Source organism: Mastomys coucha, unplaced genomic scaffold (assembly GCF_008632895.1).
Source record: "Mastomys coucha isolate ucsf_1 unplaced genomic scaffold, UCSF_Mcou_1 pScaffold20, whole genome shotgun sequence".
Lineage (NCBI taxonomy): Eukaryota > Metazoa > Chordata > Mammalia > Rodentia > Muridae > Mastomys > Mastomys coucha.
The window spans coordinates 33,087,595-33,105,257 of NW_022196903.1; the positions used below are offsets into that span (position 1 = coordinate 33,087,595).

Sequence of the window (17,663 nt, forward strand, 5' to 3'; positions counted from 1 at the left end):
TCAGAAATCTGCCTGCCTCTGCCTCCCAAGTGCTGGGATTAAAGGTGTGCACCACCACCGCCTGGCACCTCTCTCTCTCTCAAATGGCAGGGCCCTTTTAAAGTAATTCTTGTAACCCCTACAGCTGCTAAACTCGAGGGACTCTCTCACTGGGTCTATCTGTCTCATCTCAAACCTTTCATTCCTCCACCTAAAAATGACTCTTCTTCATACATATCAGTCTTAACAGGACCATGCTCTGTTAAGCTCCAGAGGACAACAAGACTGCCCACCTTGTCCCCAATCCCAGAAAATGAGACTCCACTCCGGCAGCCGAGCTTGACTTCACTGGGTTAGACATGGGTTTCTCATCTTCCTCCTGCTGTTCATTTCTATCCAGGGTAGCCCTTATACCTGGAGATTCGAGGTTCAAGAAACCCCCACAGAAAACAGTCTTTCCAAATAGGGTCAGGAAACTGCTCCATAGCCGGAAGCCAGGAACCAATCCAAATTGCCATCATCCCGGTATCTATAATCCCATCTAAATATTATGATCTCTATACTTGCTTCCTCTTTGACCAGACAAAAGATTATTGTAGAAAATGGCCAGACGAATATGGGGGCTGCCCATATTGGTCTTGTCAAATACATATGCTAGGATCATGGATCAATCATTTCTTCTACCAACACCACAAGACACTCTTTTTCTACATACAAGACCCATGGGATTCCAGGTGGGAGACAGGAGTTGCTGGTAAACTCTATCATAAAAATCAGCCCAGGGCCCCAGTAAGTACCATCCATATCCAGAGAAAATATGTCTCAATTGCCCAACCCCTGGATATCGGAAAAGCAGGGGAGATAATCAAACACTCCTCTGAGATCCTTACCTCTTTGACATCATCCCTCATAAATGGCACTAACTTGTCATTTTGTCTTTTACTTCAGATGTTGACCTCGGCATACCAACTCCTTAATGTCACCAGACCTGGATGCTTTAAGGATTGCTGGTTATGTATACCCCCTGGAACTAACTCACAATTGTCACAGCATCTCCGGTGATATTGCCAAGTAATGATAACTCAGCCTTTGTCAGTCGCCCTGGCTACAGTGTCACCATGACTCCATACCTTACCTCTGTCCCTCTCTTTGGGGTGGCAACCTGTTTTAAGGCCTCTGGGACTCACTCAGTGGGAATGCTGAGCTCCCTAGACTGCAATAGAACCATAACCCTTGATGTATCATCTCTGCCACAATGCCCTACAATCTAAAACATGTCAATTCTTTGTGGCACTCAGGCATATTATCGCCTACCTGCTAGCTGGTCAGGAGTTTGCACATTAGTACTTCTTTTCCCTGAACTGGGAGTAATCCAGGGAAATGAGCCCCTGCCAATCCCAGTTGTAGATATGATAGCTGCCCAGCATAAGAGGGCAGTCCAAGTTGTGCCACTCTTGGTTGCTACGGGAATAGCCATAGGTGTTGGTACTGGAGTTGCAGGGATAACGACTTCCATGACCCAATATAATACATTCACTTCCCAGTTTCAAACCGATTTTCAAAAAAATGTCTGAAACTGTGCTTACTAAACAGTTTAGTAACAGTTTAATTGATTCAAAAACATTGATTCTTTGGGAGCCGTGGTGCTTCAGAACAGATGGGGACTAGATATCCTGACAGCTAAAGAAGGTGGTCTTTGCCTGTTCCTCCAAGAAGAATGCTGCTTCTACGTCAACCAATCCGGGATAGTAAGAAATAAAATCCAGGAGCTACAGTCAGACATAAAAAATTTCAGGGGCTGTGAGACCTCCAGTTCTGGGATTTTTGAAAACCCTATATGGAAGTGGATACTCCCATTTGTAACTCCTTTCCTAGTCATCTTTCTGGTGTTATTATTTGCTCCCTGCCTCATTAATCTTGTTTCTACATTTCTTCAATGACAAATACAAAAAATTTCTAACCAAACTATTAATCAGCTCCTGTTACAGGATTACCAGCCGCTGCCCACAGATGAGCCACTGTCCACAGAGGAACCTGATGTGAACATTTACTAAGTGGATCCCGATGGTGAAAGCCAGCTAACCCCCATTGACAATGCCCCTAGACAGCAGGAAGTGGCTTAAGAGACACGACCTCATTCGTCATGGGAGGTATGTTAGCATCAGGACCTCCAAAGCCTGTGGCATCGCATGGGCGGGTCTCACAGACCTGTTGCCAGGGCAACGGCCACCATATTCCCAGAATCCATTGGGTTCACCTCCCACCTTTACCTGCTGCCACTATGTCAGAACCCATATATATACAGAGAACATTCCTCCACCTCTCTCTCTCTCTCTCCCTCCTCTCTTCCACTACTGCCCCCTCTCTCCCTCTCAATTAAACCTCTTACACATGGAACTGTTTGGGCCTAGTGTGTGGTATGTTCTGACATGGCCCGCCATTATAACACATCAGTGTGAGTGTAAGAGTGCATGTGTGTGTGAGAGATTGTGTATGCATGTGTGCGTGTGTGCTTGTGTGTGTGTGTGTGTGTGTGTGTGTGTGTGTGTGTGTGTGTGTGTGTGTGTGTGTATGTGTGTGTTGTATATGTGCATGTGCATGAGGATGTCCAAGGATCCCAGAAGAGAATGTTGGATACCTGGAGCTGGAGTTATAGCTGGTTTGAGCTGCTCAGCATGGGTGCTGGGACTCAAACTTGTTTCTTCTGCAAGGGCAGCAGGTTTTCTTAATGGCTGAGCCATCTCTCTAACCTCAAACTTTTTTTATGATGCCTTCTTCCCTTCTCCTTTCCTTCCTCTCCTGTTTCCTACTGCTCCCCACCCCCATTCCCCACTGTCATGTCACATGTATTCTATTTCCTTCGGTTTTCATCTTCCCTTACCCTCCCAAGACATCTTTTCCTGTTTCATGGCACATATCTGCCCTAAACACATATTTAAAAATTAGAAGCTAAGACCCATATATGAGTGAAAACACGTAGTGGTTGTGTTTCTGAGTCTGGGATACATTTCTGGTTCCATACATTTCCATACAATGTCACAACTCTTTTATGGCTGGTTAAAGTTCTACTTTGTACACGCACATTTTCCTATGCCTTCATCCGATGGTGGACCTCTAGCATGACTCCATCTCTAGCCCGAGTGCACAGGGCAGAAATCACAGCCGTGCAAGTGTCTCTGCAGCTGGACCAAGAGTATTTTAAGAATATACCCTGGAGCAGTATGGCTGGGTCATGTAATAGCTCTAGTTTTAGTTGGTTTTTTTTTTTTTTTTTTTTAGAAACCTGCATATGGATTTCCATGGAGGCTCCATCAGTCTCAACAGTGAATAAGGGCTCCCCTCCCCCTCTCCCTTGACAACATTTGTGGTCACTCCTTTTCTTGATGACAGCCACTGTGACTGGGGTGAGAGGGAATCTTGAAGTTATTTTAACTTTCATTTCTCTGATGGCTAAGGATGCTGAATATTTCAAATGTCTATTGGCTGTTTAAATTTCTTCTTTTGAGAACTGTTCATACCATACACTACATCACTGATTTAATGGAAAATTTGGGTTCTTGGTGGTTTCTTCCCCCCAGTTCTTTACATGTCTTGGGTATTGGCCTCCTGTCTGAGCTGGCAGAGATTTTCTCCCTTTCCGTGGGCTGCTTCTGTACGCTGCCTGCTGCCTTGGCTGGCCTTTTAATTTCTCATAATCCCACTGGTCAGCTGGGGTCATTTCCTGTGTTATTGGAGTCTTTCAGAAAGTCCTTGCCTATTCCTGTGTCTTGAAGGATTCTTCCCGTTTCCCTCCGGCAGTTTCAGTGTTTCAGGTTTTATATTAAGGTCTCTGATCCATTTTAAATTGATTTTTGTGCAAGGCAAGATGTAGTTCTCACTTCTTTCTTCGTGTGTCAGTTTTCCCAGCACCCTTTACAGACAGGCTATGTGCTCTCCCATGGGTGTTTTTGACACCTTTCTCAAAATCTGTGTGGCCATGGCCATGTGAGTTTGTGTCTGGGTCCACTGCTGTATGCCCTTGGTCTGTATGTGGATTTTGGCCAGCACTGCTGTGTTTGTCATTATGGTTTTGTAATGTCATTTGAAATCAGGACCTGTGTTAATCTCTCTGCTTAGGGTTGCTTTGACCATGAGGGATCTTTTGTATTTACACACTAATTTTAGGATTGTCTCTTTCTAGTTCTTCAAAGAGTATCATTGGAATTTTGATGGAGATTGGAGCGAATCTTCAGGCTTCCCTCACCAATACACCCACTTTCAGAGTGTTAATTCTGTCGATCCATGAACTTGGAGTCTTCCCACTCTCTGGTATAGTCTTTGTTTTTTTTTATTCAGTGTCTTAGTTTTCACCTCATAGTTCCTTGAGTTACAAAAGCCATGATTTTTGCCCTGGGCTCTACTTTCTGGGACAGAAACTTGACTCATAGCCTGTGTTAGCCCTGAAGCCTGCATTTCTGTAAGATTGAATAGCAATAGGACACTTCACAGCTCCCTTGCACTCTTCCCTGCAGAGCTCTGATTGCTTATTTAATATAAAATAGGATTCTGCCAAGTATAGTGGCACATCTGTAGTCCCAGTGCCCAGAGACCAAAGGGGTAGCGGGGGTTAGATACGAATGAATAGGCTGCGCTGGATAGTAAGATCCTGAATCAATCACAAACAGAAGACAATTTTCTGAATTAAGCACTAGACACTCTTCTGCTTTTTCAGAAAAGGACAGGTATCATCCTGTGACTGGACACACACCTGGGTCCTAAGCCTTCCATCCTCCAAGATATGGAAAGAAGCAGGATTTGAACTTGTCTTAGGTAGGGTTTTACTACTGTGGACAGACACCATGGCCAAGGCAACATTATAAGGACAATACTTAATTGGTTCTGACTTACAGGTTCAGAGGTTCAGCCCATTTTCATCAAGGTGGGAGCATGGCAGCATCCAGGCAGGCATGGTACAGGCAGAGCTGAGAGTTCTACATCTTCATCTGAAGGCTGCTAGTGGAAGACTGACTTCCAGGCAGCTAGGATGAGGGTCTTAAAGCCCACACCCACAATGACACACCTACTCCAGCAAGGCCACACCAACTTCAACAGGACCACACTTTCTAATAGTACCACTCCCTGGGCCAAGCATATACAAACCATAACAGAACCTACTACACATTAAGAGGTTACAGAGCAGTTCGTTCTCAGGGAGAGAATAGGGATTCAGCACAGATCCAAATTCAGAGGAGTCTGTGAGTGGAAAGGTGACCATCTGTCCTCACTATCCTATCAAGCAAGGATGGCTCCTCTGTCCATATCTTTGCAAGCTAGAAAGGTATGGTGGTTTGAATAGGTATGGCCCCCATAGACTCATGGGTTTGACGCCCATAGGGACTGACACTATTGGGAGGTGTGCCCTTATTGGAGTAGGTGTGGCCTTGTTTGAGGACGTGTGTCACTGTAAAGGCAGGCTTTGAAGTTTTAGATATGCTCAAGCTATACTCAGTATGACACACAGTCTCTGTCTTCAGATCAAGATGTAGAACTCTCAGCTCCTCCAGCACCATGTCTGCCTGCAAGCTGTCATGCTCCCACCATGATGATGATGGACTAAGCCTCTGAAACTGTAAGCCAGTCCCAGCTAACTGTTTTTCTTTATAAGAGTTTATGCAGTTCTTTATAACTTAGTTAGGGTTATAACTAAGGCACAAGAATACAAGCCAGGGAATGGAGGGTCAACGAGAAAGCGTCTAGACATTAGCCCTAACCCTGTCTTACAGAATCTCTCCCTCGAAGCTTCTGCCACCACCTGCCTGTTACAGATCGCCACCTTCCTGACTCCCAGACAGTCCTCTCATCCTGGCCACATCCTGGAATATCGTTCTATGTTATGTGCTGTCTCTATTAAAATCAGTTTTAATGACAAGTAAGCAAACTCCTTTCTCATTACCCTGTGCTTCTCCAGACCTCCTAGGCTGATGTCATTGCCTTAGTAATTTCAGAACACACAGTCTCACCTCTGGGCACTGCTGTTCACCACCACACACTGCCTCCCTGGTATCTGGCCCATTAGCCATACTTCCTCAGATTTCTCAGAATACGCAATCTTAGCCTTCTTTAAGCCCTTTAGTGGCTGCTCATGTCTACAGCATGGTCCCACATTTTCAATATGTCCTCTTTGCATACTAGCCAAACCATGTGTCGGATAGAAAGCATACTTTAATATCCATTTCATACAAAACATAATGACTATAAAGTACAAATCCTTTATATAAAGTTGCTTCTTGTTACACGGACTGGGAATCTGAAAACTGTGACACATATTGCGTCAATGTCTTTTTCAGGGAGGGCTTAATGCTTTGGTGGATGTTGGGTGGAGATTAGCTGGAGGGCGGGATGCTAGAAAGGAGGGGCCGGGGCTGTAACTGATGGCCATGCACGGAGGTGAGACTGTTCTAGAATCACTGAGGAGATAACATCAGCTAGGAATGCTTGGCTATTCACAGTTATTCACTAGACTAAAAGAGAAAGAGAAAGGCATTGAATGCTGACTGCATAGGGCCTGGAAACCCATGCACTTTGGAGGCCAGCACTGCTCATCAGGGAAAGGATTAGGGCTGGCTATGAGCTCTCAGAGTACTGGAAAGAAAACCGGGCATTGAGGTTGTTCATCCACAGGGCACAGGCAGCAGGTACTTACCGTGGTGACAAATGCCACCTGCCAGTTCTCCAGCTGCCATTCACAGCGGATAACAGGAGACACAACTGCTATTAACATGATCTCCATGGCCTCCACAACCTGAAGGAGAAGGAGAAGGAGTAAACAAAGCCACATCTGTACACCAGCTCACATCAAACCCACACAAGCATGTCACCCTCCTAGTCCCCATGTCCTCATTTACAGGGGTCACCTAAGATCACCAGAAAATACAAATATTTACCTTATGATTCATAACAGTAGCAAAATTACAGTTATGAAGCAGCAATGAAAATAATTTTATGGTGTGGGGGGGGGGCGTCACCACAACATGAGGAACTGTATTAAAGGGTCACAGCATTAGAAGGTTGGGAACCACCCTCCTAGGTGGAGGGGGATACAGTATAGCCTGTCTCAATAGAATACACCTGTGATCCCACTGGGCAGGAGCATCATGGGTTTGAGACCAGCACTGGCTGGCTTCGAGACCCTGAATCAAGAAACCCAAAGCAGTACAAAAAGATACCTATAATCCACCCTTAGCTTCCTAGGTGTAATATTCATAGTTCGCACAACTTGAGAGTATCCCTAAAGATTGAGAGCACATATCCCATGCGATCTTGCTGAGCTGCGCATTTGCTCAGTTACACTGACTGGGAGAACAGGCACTTAGCTAATGGGTGAGCCTGGCTAGCCTCAGCATATTATTCCGGTGGTAAGACACACCTTTCCAAATGGGGTTTTAAAATAGCTCCTTACATCAGGAAGCAGGGTTCTCAAGAAGATCGGAAAGTTTCTGAAGGCTGAAGGCAGTAGTACAACAGACACAGGTTAGGAGCTCATAACCAGGACAAGGTGCCTCCTGAGCAGATGGCATAGCATGTGCTACTAAGAGTCTCAAGAAGAGAATGCATAACTAGTGCTCTGGCTTGCATCACATTGCTGGGACAAACACCATGACCAAAAGCAACTGGGGGAAGAGAAGGTTTATTTAATATAGAGACTTCAGTCCATCATAGAGAGAAGCCAGACTGTAGAGGAGAATTAACTAAACTGTGTTGTGCTCCTGACTGGTCACACGCACACACTCACCCACCCAAGAGCTATCTAGATTCACTAATGAAAGACACACACATGCGTACACACACACCAGTTAATTTTAAATATGCCTTGACTAGCTCAAAGGTTGGGCAGTTCTAATCCTCTACTTGGCTAGCATGCATTTCCCTCCAGTACTCCTGGCTCAACACCTTCTAAATCTATCTCGGCTGCCCTATTACCTTCTGGGCAGCCCCTCCCATAGGGGCCACTTTCCCTTTCTACCTATATTTGGATGAATTTTCTTCTGCAGCTTTTTAAAAATTTATTTATTTATTATATTTAAGTACAGTGTAGCTGTCTTCAGACACTCCAGAAGAAGGAGTCAAATCTCATTACAGATGGTTGTGAGCCACCATGTGGCTGCTGGGATTTGAACTCAGGACCTTCAGAAGATGGCCCTTAACCACTGAGCCATCTCTCCAGCCCCTCTTCTGCAGCTCTAAATCTGATCCATCTCCCTCTGAGACATGATGATCTTTCTCTCCTTCCTTTCTTCCATATCCTAGCCTACACAAATCTAAAGGCCCCACCTCAGTCTACCTGCCAGCCATTGGCCACTGGTTCTTTATTGATAGATCAAAAACCAATTGAGGACAAGGACCTTCAGCGTGTGTGTGTAAGGGTATGCACCACTGTGTACATCTGGAGGAAAGTCAGATGTCACGTATCCCTAGCTGGCCTCAAACTCAACACCTAGCAGAAGATAACCTTGAACTCCTGATCCTCTTACAGCTATCTGCCCAATGTTGAGACTACAGATGTACCCACCATGCCTAACACACAACATCTAGGATTTAGGAGAAACAAATGCCACTGATATGAAGAAAATGACTGAGTCTCTTAGGGGATCTAGAGTCCTCCTGACAACAGGTGCTCCAGATGACACCAACGCACACGTGCTCAAGAGCTTTTGTCTACTCCACATGAAATAACCCCAAGGCCCTTTTCCTTCTTCCCAGGAGCTCAGTGTAAATCTTTAAGATGAGTCCAGAGTTACCAGAACAGACACACGCATTCGACTGCTCCCAGCCAACCCCACTGCAAAGACTGATGAAATAATTTCCACAGGATTCCCACTCCTGGGAATGGACAGCCCACTGCTGGGGGTCAGCAGAAACTTGGTGCTAACCAGTGAGGACAGAATCACAGCTGCAGAGTTCTCCAAGTGCACTCACCCCAGTGCTGCCCATGATCAGGAAGAGTGCAATGTGGAAGCGCCCGAAGCCGATGGTCTCCACTGCATCCTCCACTGTGAATGTCTTTGTCTCTGACAAGGAAGGCAGAGTATGAGGATCACTCTGTGGGAGCAGGAGGAACCCTTGAGGACCGTGGTCCACCTTTGCAGTTATGCACAACATTATTATTATTTATTACTTGGTCTTCTTGTGTAGCCTAGACTGACTTCAAATGCCTACACGTAGCAGAGAATGACCTTGAACTCCTGATCTTGTGCCTCTACCTGTCATGTGGGATTACAGACATGTACCACTGTACCCAGTTGATGTGGTATCAAGAATCAAATTTAGGACTTTGTACAGGTTAGGCAAGCAGTCTACCAACTGGCTTACTGCCTTGGCCCTCAATTCATTATTCTAGCAATGTTAAGCACTAGTTTGAAAGCTGGCATTTGGGGGATGGTCTTACCTTTCTGCTGCGGTTCTGGGGCTGACTGGCTCAGTTTCCGAAGGCTGATGATTGTCACGGGCTCTGTCTGCTTGGCTGCCATCTAGGTCACTGATTTCCCCACGCAGCTTCCCTAATGAAGCCAGGCTGAATAGCAAAGAAGAAATATCATGGCTATAGAATACATATCATATGCCAAGTCCACTCCATGTAAAATTGCCTTGATTCCTCAAAAGTCCTAGAAGGTAGGTGTAGGTAGGCTCAGTCAGTAAAGTGCTTGCTGTGCACACATGAGGAGCTTTTTGTATACATAGAACCATAGAACATGGGGGAAAAAATCTGATGTGGGCCATATGTCAAAGGCATTGAGGGAACTGAGAGAGAGGAGTTGGGGTGGAGTTAATCAAGAGAAGGGTCGTGGAGCTGGAGAGCCAGCCTAGTTGTCAAGAGCACTTACTGCTCTTTGCAGAGGACCTGGATTTGGTTTCTAGCATCCACCTGGCAGTTTACAACCATCCATAACTCCAGTTCCAGGGCATCTGGTGCCCTCCGCTGGCCTCTGCATGCGCTAGACAAACAGTCCATATACACACATGGGGGTAAAACACGCAAACCCATAAAATGAAAATAAATAATTAAAAAAAAAGGTGGGCCATATGTGTGGCAAAGTATTGAGTGATTATGGATGTACTGTAGTTTATTGTAGTATGTGTAACATTTTCAAAGTGAATAACTAAAAATATAATTCTGTGATTCTCATACAACTTTTCCATAGGCTTACAACATATAAAGGGTTAACACCCGAAGTGTATCAGGAACTCCTGCAAAGGAAGATAGGTTGGCTTGGCAGTTTAAGAGTGCTTACCTGCAAACTGCAAGTATGAGGATCAGAGTTCAGATCCCCAGCACCCATGAGAGGAGTTTACCTTCCAGCCCTTGGGGAATCTTTGCAACAACCTGGCTACCCAACTAGATAAATTTGTAAGCTCTGGGTTCAAGAGAAAGGCCTTGCCTTAGTGAGTAAGTTGAGAGCCATTAAAGAAGACTCCCAACATCAATGTTGGGCCTCTACATGCATACATGTGTGCACACATACACACACACATATACACATGTATATATATATACATATATATGTATATGTATATATAGATACACAAAGACATGAATTCACATATATGCATACCATACATGCATATACATAAACAAGTGAAAAAAGATACGCGATTGGCTAATAGGTACATAAGAGGTGCTCAGCAACACTAAATCAATAGGGAGATGCAAATCAAAGCCACAAAGAAACTTGAGCTCACACCCCTGAGAATAGCTATTATCGAAATGTTGGAAAAAGGGCTTGAGGATGTAGCTCAGTGGTAGAGCACATGTGTGATACATGTGAAGCTGTGGAACCTTGCACACTGTTAATTAGAATGCAAATTGGTACAGCCATTATAGATGGATGAAGATGTTTCTTCAAAAAAAAAAAAAAAGTAAAAGTAGAACTATTATATTATGCAATGGTTCAAACTCTAGAGACATGGATCTCCAGAGGAACTGGAGGCAGCTATCCTAAAGGAAAACCTGTATCTTGTGTCACGCTATAACATCACTTACAACAGCCAAGACAGGAAGCAACCTAACCATCTATTGATGAATATGCACAGAAGGAAAATGTTCCATGTACATAAACCAGAGTATTATCCAGCCATAAAGGAAGGAAATTCCACCATAGGTAACAACATAGAAGGAGGCTGAGGACATGATGTCAAGTGAAATAAGTCTGGTATGGAAGGGATCTATTTGACTCTGATGATGATGTCGGGGACGTGAAACAGGGACATAGTGCTGGGCAGCTGGCACAAAATGCAGCCAGTCTGTGGGATGGGCCCTCTCCAGGAGGCACAGGACACTGTGTTCTATACTAAAACTGCTGAGAGGATAGGATTTATGCTAAGTGCTTCTCAAGATGGAGGAGGAAGGAGAGAGGAGGAAGAGGCCACAGCAACTTGAGGGGAGTAGATTTAGGCACAAACACTCGGGATGGCTCCACAGCTGTATACTTACCTCCAAGTGAATACAGTCTCTGTGTTAGATGTGACGACTTCTTGTAGACATCACACACAGACACACCCAGAAACAAGTCACCTCTTCCTGGAACATAGACACCACAGACAGTTGCCTACAGTAGTCCAGGAAGGGCATCCATGTCTGTCAAGTGTTGGAACAAGGTCTTGTGTTTTGTGGGCCCCTGTGAGGACTTCAAGGGAGGATGTAATGTGTTCCATGTCCTAAGAATTGTAGCTGGTGACACACAAGATAGACATTAAAACAACTACCCTGTGGTAATGAAATCCTTTTGTGTGTCTTTTGGGGTTTTTTTTCTTTTCTTTTCTTTTCTTTTTTTTTTTTTTTTTTTTTTTTTTTTTTTTTTTTTTTTTTTTGGTTTTTTGTTTTTTTGGTTTGTTTTTTGTTTTTTGTGTGTGTGTGTTTGGGTTTTTGGGGTGGGTGGTTTGGTTTGGTTTTTTGGTTTTTTGGGGGGTTTTTAGGGTTTTTTTTTGGCTTTGGGTTTTTTCCCCTCTGGAAAGTCACTGTCACAGACAGAGCACACATATTTAGCAGGTAGTCACAACAATGTCACTCAGCAATAATCCATGAAATTTTCCCTCCTAAGCAGCAACAACAAAAAGAAGTTATTCTAAGTAACAGAAGCCACAGTATGACATCATCCAGAAGTGCGGGCACAGGTTCATCTTCTCTACTGATTAAAGCATTAAAAGGTAAAAAAGTGATGTTACCAGAAATTTTAGGGAGCCCCAGCAAATCAGGGTCCTCGTTTGGGGATCTTAGTCTCTTCAATAAAACCATTTAAGAACAGACACAAACAGAGGCTCTGGGACAGAAAATGGACTGAAATAGAAACTTGAGAACCATATATTAGAGTCTAAGGAAAAGGGTGGAGCAGGCCAGCTGTAAATTTCACAGTTGCAGGGAGGGGGAGAAGGGAGAAAATAGGCTGGTGAGGACATCAGCCACCTGCTCTCAGGTGACATGGTGGGGGCAATGAGCTTTCAAAAGGGAACAAGGGGAGCTGGAGAGATTGCTTAGTAGTTAAGAGCACCTACTGCTACTCTTACTGTGGGTTAAGTTCCCAGCACCCACACAGGAGCCAACGAGCTTCCCTAACTCCAGTTTCATGGGCTCTGACATCCTCTTCTGGCCTCCGAGGGTACCAGACATACACACACATATACAAAGACACTCAATAAAAAGGAAAGGAGCAAGGAAGCCCAAACACATCAGTTAAAGAGATTAAAAGCATACTTGGGCTCTGGCCAGCATTAGGGCTTTCTGAGTTAGAACTTAGACAGGTAGGCAAACCCAGCTAACCCCTGTGGTAGCTGTCTTAGTCAGGGTTTATATTCTTGCACAAAACATCATGACCAAGAAGCAAGTTGGGGAGGGAAAGGGTTCATTCAGCTTACACTTCCACATTGCTGTTCATCACCAAAGGAAGTCGGGACAGGAACTCACACAGGACAGGAATTTGAAGGCAGACACTGATGCAGAGGCCATGGAGGGTGCTGCTTACTGGATTGCTTCCCCTGGCTTGCTCAGCCTGCTTTCTTATAGAAACCAGGCCAGCCAGCCTAGAGATGGCACCACCCACAATGAGATGGGCCCTCCCGACTTGATCACTAATTGAGAAAATGCCTTACAGCTGGATCTCATGGAGGCATTTCCTCAAGGGGGGCTCCTTTCTCTGTGATAACTCCAGCTTGCGTCAAGTTGACACACAAAACCAGCTCATAGGGAGTGCACTAAGAAGCAGAAATTCTAGGATGGAAAAGTATATTATCTTAAAGTAAACCCACTTTCCCAGGGGTGGTCCCTTAGCCAGGCTCACTGGACCTTCCCCACTGAATTAACCCTGGAGGGAGAAGACAAGGCTCTCCATCTGGAGGTAGGTTCCCATCTAAAAACAGCTCAGGTCACCCCTTCAGGAGCCTGCCAATGCGGGCAGTCATTTCTAAAATGACCGTCCTTTTTCCAAACGCTGTTGAGACACTTCTTGGAGAGGTGTTCATATTTGATAAAGGTGTGTCACATACATACACATGCACACACACACACACACACACACACACACAGGGACCGGAGAACTTTAGGTGTTGTTCCTTGTGCTGCCTTCCCCCACCCCCCTAGACATTTGTGTGCATGTGGAGTGTGGAGGACAACCTCTGGTGTCATCCTCAGGAATGTCACCCATCACCCTTGAGACAAGGTCTCTCTTTGGCCTGGAGCTCACGGCTTAGGAATCCTCCTGTTTCTGCCTTCCCAACACTGGGATTACAAATATATACTACCACACCTGGCTTTTTATGTATATGCTGGGGATCTAAACTCAGCTCCCATGCTTACATGGGCTAGCCCTTTCCTGACTGCCGTCTCTCCATCCTCTCGTTGGTAATTTTTTATGAAGTAGTGGCATTTGATTATAAAATGGACTTTGTAGTTCATTAAATACTCTGCTTCCCCGACAGCTGTCAGTTGTGCCAATAGCTCCTCAGGTAGGTGAGGGTCTAATGAGGAAGAAGACAAGGGAAAGAAAGGAGGGAGGGAGAGAGGGAGAGAGAGGAGGGAGGGAGGGAAAGAGGAAAGACAGGGCAGAAACTAAACCAAACTAACCCAATGAAACAAGGAAAAAAACTAGCATCTCCAGCCAGCTCTTCCTTAAACACTGAAATGAGGGTGCAATGCATGCCCCACCTTCAAACAACCGGAGAAGCGGATACGGGTAGACATGGAAAGATTAAGGGTTGACTCTGCCACTCAAAATGCAGGAGGGGTCCCAAGAAACCAAACTCCCAGGAAACTGACAACTTCATTCTACTGTATTTCGATATACTGAAATTTTTTAAGCCAGAAATAATTGGGCCCCTGTAGATCTTTTTTTACTGATGTGTGATGCAATTGTTTTATAGCATCATCAATAAGGGGCTGGGAGAATACTTGTAGAAGGACCCTGATTTCAAATTCCTAGAACCCATATAAAAAGCCTGTATGGTTGTGGACCTCTATAACCAGCACTGGGGGTGAGGGGGGCAGGGACAGGAGGGTCACTGGGTTTTGCTGGCTGCCAGCCTAGCTCCAGGTTCAGTAAGAGACTTTCTCAGGGGAGTTAAGTCGACAGTGATACAGTGAGCACCTGGTGTCCTCCTCTGACTTCTGAGAATGTGCATAGGGCACAAACCTATCCCTGAGCACACACACGCACGCACACGTGCACACACATACACACACAAACACAAACACACACACATTTCCTCATAATACATAAATATTAAAAAAAAAAAAAAAAGGTTTCGCACTCCATTTGCCTCCAGCCCCACATAAATAGTCAGCTCCCCTCCCTACCCTGAACAGAGGCAGTAAAGACAGATACAAGCCTGTTGCCTGAAATCTCCTCACCTCTGTATTCCTTGGGAAGTGTTCCGACTTCAGGCCGTCTGGCAGCACTGGGGGCCTCTCTCCTCTGAGCTTACCTTTCAGAATGGCCTGGCCCTACTCTCCTTTCATCTCACTTCTCCAGACTGGATTCATTAAGGAGCCACCTGGTGTGATGAGGTCACACCCCCTTCTAAACAGCCCTCACCAGATCCCTTGTTAATGAGAAAATAACAGTGTTCCCAGAGACAGACCTCAGCTGCCAAGCCTTGGGGGACTCTGCCTTGTCACTCTCAGGCTGGAGGGGCATTTCTGAAAGAGTAGGGGTGTGTGGTGCCTTTGAGTCATCGATTCAGTGCATTCTTTAGATGGGTGTCCAGAAGAACACCAGCACTGAGAACTTAAAACTCCCCAGTGGTTGTGACAGTAGAAGAGCCATAGGTTTCTCACAGGCACTTAGTTAGAACTGGTCTATTCTGTCATCCAGCATTGGCTTGAGCATCCCCTCCATTGCCCAGGTATTACAATCCCTTTTCTATAGCCTAGAGAAGTGGAGAGCCTTCTATGCACCAATTGGTGTCTGTGTTTGAGTTCCACTTGTGACACCTCATCATGTGCATCACTGGACAAGAAATGGAATTATTCTCCCTGCCAAGTACATAGAAGGTTTGGGCATTGCTTCTATCAACCCCAGTCAATCTTGACACAAGTCAGTAAATGGGGTCTAAAAGATAAGGTTCCCAAGATGGCAAGTGGATAAAGTGTTCACCACACAAACATGAAGACCTAAGTTCAAATCCCCCAGAAGCTATGTAAAAGCCAGGCACAGTAGTGTGAGTCTATAATCCCACTGTTTCTATAGCAAGATGGGAGTCAGAGACAGGAGCATCCCTGAAAGTTCACAGGCCAGCTACCCTGGCGTACATAGTAGCATGGAAAGTTGTCCTTTAATCTCCATGAGTGTCATGGCAGACATGTGCCTGCACCCATACACGCTAACCCAGGCAAGCACACTCCCATCTAAAAGGAAAATTTGAATACGATCAGCTCTTTAGGTAGAAAGAACTTAGTCAACTGTGGAGCATTACAAAATGTGACTTACTCTTAGTCCTACTTATCTAGTTTCAATGGAGTTGGCAGTTCTTCATTTGGAGTCAAGTTTTTTGGAAAGAACGGTGCACAGGAGGAATCTCCTCAGGCACTTGGAGGATCACAAGTCCAGGGATCCTAATACATTGGTTCTGGGCTCTCAGCCCCCCACTAGGAGCTAGTGTCTTTCTTTGTACACTGTTCCCATTACCCACCATGCCTCTGCATCTCCGTTCCACTTATCCCAGCACAGTGCATGTTGACAATAAGCAATGCACCAAGATTGATTGCATGTGGTCCCGTTTCAATAAGCAGTGCCCCAAGAATGATGTCATGTGGTCATGTTTCATTTCTCAGGACTTAGCAATGCAGAGAGCCAGGCTGGGCCTCCCTCTCCACAGAGGGCATTAGCTGTGCTTCCTCCTGACAATGCTGAGAGTCCCTAAGCTTGTAATGCTAAGCCTCAGACAAGGGGGAAGTGAAAGAAAACAAACCTGGCCCTGTCCCGGGATTAGGTTGTGTAACCCCATTGTTCGGGCATTGGCCTTTAAATGCCGATGCTAAATGTTAAGGATTAATTTCAAATAACGACATCTTAAAGAAACAGTGAATAGAGCAGGCGTTTATTTTCATGATGATAACACTTGAAATAATGGCAGGAACTTCAGGTGAGGGGGCTGCTGCTTGTCATCTCAGCATCTGGGAAGTAGGGGCAGGAGGAGCTTGAGTTCAAGGTCAAGGACATCCTTGGCTGTGTGGTTATTTCCAGGACAGTTAAAGCTAGAGACCTTGTCTCAAAACAGAAGTAAAGTAAAATAAAAATAAACTATCACAGGAAGATCATGGTTTAGTGCCCGCCTCCCCCACGCCCCAGTTATTTTAGCATTTGATCACGAAAACTACACATGAAGTCCAAATGGTTCACCAAAGTAGCCCCTCAGTTAGGTGGCTAAGTCCTGTTAAATACTGCGCCTTACACAGCTTCACACTTCAGAGAGCCAAGAAGGGCTGCGGCAGGGGACACCTGGGCTGACATCAGAGACAAAAGTGAACTTCTTCAGCTGTCACCTGCACAGGGATGCAGACAGGCCTACTCCTCAGCTGTCCCTTCCAGGACATGCTTGAAGGAGAAGGGGGAGAACTTGGAGCCGGCCCCCTCATAGAATTTGTTCTGGAATTCCACCCTGTGGTGATAGGGAAGAGCAAGAAAAGCAGATTGAAATGCCAGCCAGAGGCTGGGCAGGCAGGAGCAAGGTGCAGAGCCGAACACCATGGGAACCAAATGACCTTTTGAGCCTCCTTACCACACCTTCTTCCTCCCACCTCTCTTCCTCAGGCTTCACGGGCCAGAGCACATCCTTCCCCCCACATCATGAACTTCCACAGCCTCCACCCAAGCAAGCATGCACCCCACCCCCACCCCATGCACTATTTGGTCATCACAGTACATGAGGCGTCAGATCTCTATGTGGTTATGCATGGCTTCCCATCTCCACCCTGACTTCTAATTTCAGAGTCCAGAATGAACAGAAGCTTGGCCTGTATTCTCTCTCTCTCTCTCTCTCTCTCTCTCTCTCTCTCTCTCTCTCTCTCTCTCTCTCTCTCTCTCTCTTTCTCTCTCTCTCTCTCTCTCTTTCTCCCTCCCTCCCTCCCTACCCTGTCCTCCTCCTCCTCACTCTTCTTCTTCCTCTTCTTCTTCCTCTTCTTCTTCCTCTTCCTCTTCTTCTTCCTCCTCCTCCTCCTCCTC

General features: G+C 45.6%; 2 protein-coding genes across 11 annotated transcripts in view; both read right to left on the reverse strand.

Moving 5' to 3' along the window:
* Positions 1 to 14,944, reverse strand: part of Svopl (SVOP like) — an 81,207-nt gene extending 66,263 nt beyond the window's left edge. For 3 of the 8 annotated variants that reach the window (XM_031381560.1, XM_031381555.1, XM_031381561.1), the window contains exons 1-2: positions 8,935 to 9,139; positions 6,662 to 6,760 (exon numbers count right to left, since the gene is read on the reverse strand). In XM_031381560.1, coding sequence (XP_031237420.1) covers positions 6,662 to 6,760; positions 8,935 to 9,117 — 282 coding nt within the window. In that variant the 5' untranslated portion in view covers positions 9,118 to 9,139. Of the gene's footprint in view, positions 1 to 6,661; positions 6,761 to 8,934; positions 9,140 to 9,403; positions 9,645 to 11,446; positions 11,686 to 14,851 lie in introns of those variants that run through there. The other 5 variants (XM_031381558.1, XM_031381556.1, XM_031381557.1 and 2 more) reach the window with 5 other exon arrangements.
* Positions 14,945 to 16,522: 1,578 nt separating this feature from the next.
* Atp6v0a4 (ATPase H+ transporting V0 subunit a4) overlaps positions 16,523 to 17,663 on the reverse strand; it is a 48,282-nt gene continuing 47,141 nt past the window's right edge. For 2 of the 3 annotated variants that reach the window (XM_031381566.1, XM_031381565.1), the window contains exon 19: positions 16,524 to 17,100. In XM_031381566.1, coding sequence (XP_031237426.1) covers positions 17,007 to 17,100 — 94 coding nt within the window. In that variant the 3' untranslated portion in view covers positions 16,524 to 17,006. Of the gene's footprint in view, positions 17,101 to 17,663 lie in introns of all 3 variants that reach the window. The other variant, XM_031381564.1, reaches the window with a different exon arrangement.